The 4,788-nt window shown below is 33.2% G+C and overlaps 1 protein-coding gene across 1 annotated transcript in view; it reads left to right on the top strand.

Moving 5' to 3' along the window:
- The window catches only part of LOC105623123, a 242,308-nt gene extending 238,637 nt beyond the window's left edge, over positions 1 to 3,671 (top strand). Inside the window, exons 14-15 of the mRNA XM_012204521.1 lie at positions 2,079 to 2,220; positions 3,467 to 3,671. Coding sequence (XP_012059911.1) covers positions 2,079 to 2,220; positions 3,467 to 3,671 — 347 coding nt within the window. The remainder of the gene's footprint in view (positions 1 to 2,078; positions 2,221 to 3,466) is intronic.
- The last annotated feature ends 1,117 nt before the right edge of the window (positions 3,672 to 4,788 follow it).

A 4,788-nucleotide genomic window follows, 5' to 3' on the forward strand; every position in this document is an offset into this window, starting at 1 on the left:
ACGCTCTCTCTCTCTCCCCTCCCTCCTCTCTCTCTCTCCCCTCCCTTCCTCTCTCCCCCCTCCTCTCTCTCTAATCCTATTTTTTTGCATCATTTTCTCTCTTTTTCGCCCTTTTCCACCTTCATCGCCTTTCCGCCTTTCCCATTTCTGCGGAACGTAAATCGTCATCTTACGAGCACGACAAAGGCGACTATCTATCGCTTATATTCAAGCCTAGGAATATTACGATTCTTCCTCTCGGATGAAATGCTGCATGAAAAATATTGTTCTCTCTGTGATGTAAAGATAGCTGCATTCATGGTTGAATTTACTTTTATTTCTGCGACTGTACGACGCCATCATCCCCTTCGAAATTGATCACTCAATGGTATCGATTTTTTACTGCGCGATATTATTATTCGATATGATAATTTCAAACGATTCATTTATTTCAATAGTATTCTTCTCTATTTCAATTTTTCCTGTTTTCTCTTGAAACGCTTGTACATGGCGATCGATCGATACAACGGGATGTATGTATACATATATGATAGCACAATGAATTGTGATCTGTATGTTCGTATAGGGAAATATCATTTATTGGATGCGGAGAATATCCTCTGCAATGTTTCAAGAAAATGGAGTTTTATTGGTTCAATATATATATGAATGATGGAATATTGAACTCGAACAAGAAGCTTTGATTTATGCGGATAGATTACGCGGATGAAATTCGATTGGAAAAAAGAAAAAATTTCCATTCCATATGCTCTGTCTTCTTATGTCAACATCTTGAATACAATTACAGCGCGCGCATTTATTCACTAAAGGAGCGCAATAAGTAACGAATGAATTATTAAATGAATTAATGAGGCTTCATTTCTATGAAATCATTCCCATTTTATGATTTTATGAACCGCCGCGAATCGAATTACTCCGGTGACGAGACATTCCATCCGCAACTTCACCATAGAAATGTCGCTGTCTTCCCGTTTCTTTCATCTTCTCATTTCTGCTTTCACTCTATAGCTTTTTCATTTTCTTTCTCCTCGCCATCTTATATTAGAATATTATAAGTAGAGTTGGAATCGTAACCAAAGCCCGACACAAACGCCGGCACCGGAAATGGTTTTAATATACCTCCCAAGCCACGATATCACCGTAGCTGCCACCATATTTCTTTCTTTCTGTATTCTCTCTTCCTAGTTACACTTTTTACGAAATTTCTTCTTCGAATGATGCAGTTTCTGGCTATGAAAGGTTTTCCATAACTTCCCATATAGATAACAAGAATCCTGACAATAAACAGAATTATTAATCCTCTCATGCATACATATTATTCCCTATGGAAAAAATAATTCTTGTATAGAAAATATAAGAAAATACACACACAAAGCGTAATATTTACTCGCACAATTGTTACGAATTATTAATTATTTACATGCGTATATGCGTACAAATAATGAAATTAATTATTAAATTACTTTAAAATAATTCAATCTAATTCAAAAAATATAAATTCAAGGAAGGTATTTAATCTGACACAAATTAATTTAGAACAGAGATTCTTCTTCGGTAAGAAGTTAGAGATTAATGACGACACGTCTCGTAATGCTCTTTCTACTTACATATCGCATAAGGACTTGTAATGTACCCGTAATATCTATGATTTATTTAGATATATTATGATATATTCATGAACATACATTCACGTTATTCCCATACTTGACGCAAAAGATACCGTGTCTCTTTATTCGAATTGACTGGAAACACGATAATGATATCTAAAAAACGGCTAAAATTCATTCACCAATGTAAGATTAACTTTAATTTAGGTTTAACTTATTATTTTTTTAATTCTTAAAACTAGAAAAAGATAAAGGATAAATTGAACAAAGATTAAAATCAATCTTATATTGAGGCTAAATGAACGAAATTTTTAATAGACTCAATTTCTTGGATTCTTATTATACAATAAAAGTTTATTTTTTTTACAATAAATTTTTTTAAAAATATTTGAACTTTTATAAAAATTGGATAATACCGAGGTTTGCAACGCTGAGTGTTTTCTGTTTTATACAACGCTTCTTCTATTTTAGGACCTTGCACGGCGTGGAACCTGACGATACATGAGTACAGGAAGAACGGCGATCCCGCTGGAATCAGATTGCACACGTTCTGCTCGAGAGACACGCACAAGAATTTCACTCTGCCGTGGAAGATGAATACCGTGGTGGTTAGGTGAGTTTCTTACCTTGACAGTCGCTCTCGCCGATTAACCTGGCGAAAGTTTTGCCGTGATCTTGTCTTATTACATTTAACGATAGTTCCGCGACAGTTTCGACGAAGGAGATTATGACTTGGTTGGCTGAAATATAACAGCATTTTACTGGTGTACGCAATCGAATTCATGCTCCGTATATACTACATAAAACCACGGTGGATTGATGCTCGCGTGATCCGTTACTGTCATCTCGCACGAAGAAATTATCCACTGATTAACAATCGGCCATCATTCATCTCACTTTATGGCAATCTCAATTGCGGCACATTACTTCCTTTATTCTATAATCTGCGTGATAAAAGAAAAATATGCTTAACAGCAGCTTCTTATGAGTATTTTCTCAATAACTCTGGCAGTAAACAATTGGCAGTAAACAATTCGAAATAGAAAAATTATAATCATTTTTATCATTTTGTATAAATATATTTTAATTTTATTACTTACTACTAAATAAATTATATTAATTTCGATATATTTATACATGTAATATATATTAATTTGCTCAATAAGATCTTGAGTTGGCTCCAAAAGGCTTTTATTACTCCTTATTTATCATTTTTATCACTTTTATTGGCAGATACTGCAAGAATAATATTTCTATCTGGAATAAATCTGAGAAATTAGAAGAACAAAATTAAAAGAACAAAAAGGAGTTATCGCTATGTATGTACTGAAACTTTAATGTCAAATTACTTTTAAATATACATTGATTTACATTGTCTGGAATATGATATATCTACATGAAATTATAACTATTGAATATATTAAATAATAAAATTAATTATTGAAACAACTCTGAACCAAAATAAATAATTCAAGAAAAATATTTAAAATAAAAACAAATTAAAAATTTTAGTTTTGTAAGCAGTATTATTGCTAATGTTTCACCTTACCCGAGGTGCAACTCTCTATACTTTTATGTAATTCATTTCACTCATACTTCAATAAAATTATTATCATCCTTATATAATCGTCAGTCATCTTCAACTTTTAATATCTCAGATTACATTTACGGAAAAGATATTTTGAAATATATAAAAATCACCGACGACGATCACAGCCGACGTCTTCACATTTCACATTGAAAAATATAAATAGTTTCAAATAAAAAGCCATGTAATGTTAAAAAAAGAACAAAGCTCTGAGTTTGAATGAAAGATATTATCAGTGCATAAGAGTAAAATTTGACCTGCTTATTTTCAGACTGCAAGCCCTTGGGAGGACAGCCCCGCAGTATACGATGAGATGGCGAAGTCAGACAGTGATCGCCAACACTCGCAAAAGTGGACCATCGCCAACCCCGAATTGGCCCTTAGTGCACTCCTCGAGTAAGGCTGAGGCGCGAGGAACGGCCCTTATCCTCGTCCTCCTGTTCGCGATCCTACTCGCGCGCCCGTTCAACTGTTGAGACTGTTAAGCTCGGGGAAGCTCGCGTTAATGCACACACTGTTCCTGTTAATCGAAAACCGCGAAGCCCACGTTATTGTCTCACGTGTACATAAATGATAAGGACTGACGCCGGTCCACATTTTATATCGCTCGATGTGAGATGTTTTCAGAAGATGGCACATTTCAGCACTCTCTCTCGATCGGCAGTGAGATTTTGCGGGCTGGCTCGTTAATCCCCCGCTGCATAATTATCACAAGAGAAATATTTTAGGATGCGAAAAAGGACGCGTCGCGCGATGCAGGGAATAAATACCCTGAGAAAATTTTAACTGATCTCTGTTATATTTTTCTCTACAATATATGATCTAATCTTATTCGCGCGATGCGAATGGAGAGCTAATGAGCCAGAGTTTATCGTTTTCCGATCGAATCATATGCATATATATACATATTATACACACACACACACACACACACACACACACACAAAATACATACACACACATACATACATATATATGTACGACAGAATTAAAGAGAATGATCAGCACGTCTAATAAGTGATTAGCTCGCACAACCGACTATCATTTGATCTAAAGGAACAGATCTGTGAAGTCTTTAGAGCATCCACTTCTCCGATTAATTTGAATTTTTTATATTCTCTATGCAAATAAATAATGAAAGTTGTTTCAAGATTTTTCATTGCTCTACTCCTCACATTTCATCGTTATTTTATTACAATACAACATATTATCTTCAATTTTACCCTTTAATATATATTCTATATTTCTATACTTCATGTGTATATATATTTTCTAATATGTATTTTTTTAATTTATATTCTTTATTATGTAAAACATTATTTTTTAATATTTTATTTTAGAATTTAGACTAATCTAATTTTTCAAAATGTTTCTTATAAACTAACTGTTGAATTTTTATTAAAATCACAGAATTCTATTAAAAAATCACGATTTTTCCAATTCCTGAAAATATTGTGTATTTTCCAGTATATTTTCACGATTTTCATAGATTTTTTAACTTTTATTTGAAACTATTAATATTATTAATATTATTAATGCCAGCGCGCTGGCATGTGTATATATTATATATATATATATATATATATATATATA

Source organism: Atta cephalotes, assembly GCF_000143395.1.
Source record: "Atta cephalotes unplaced genomic scaffold scaffold00053, whole genome shotgun sequence".
Classification (NCBI taxonomy): Eukaryota; Metazoa; Arthropoda; class Insecta; order Hymenoptera; family Formicidae; genus Atta; species Atta cephalotes.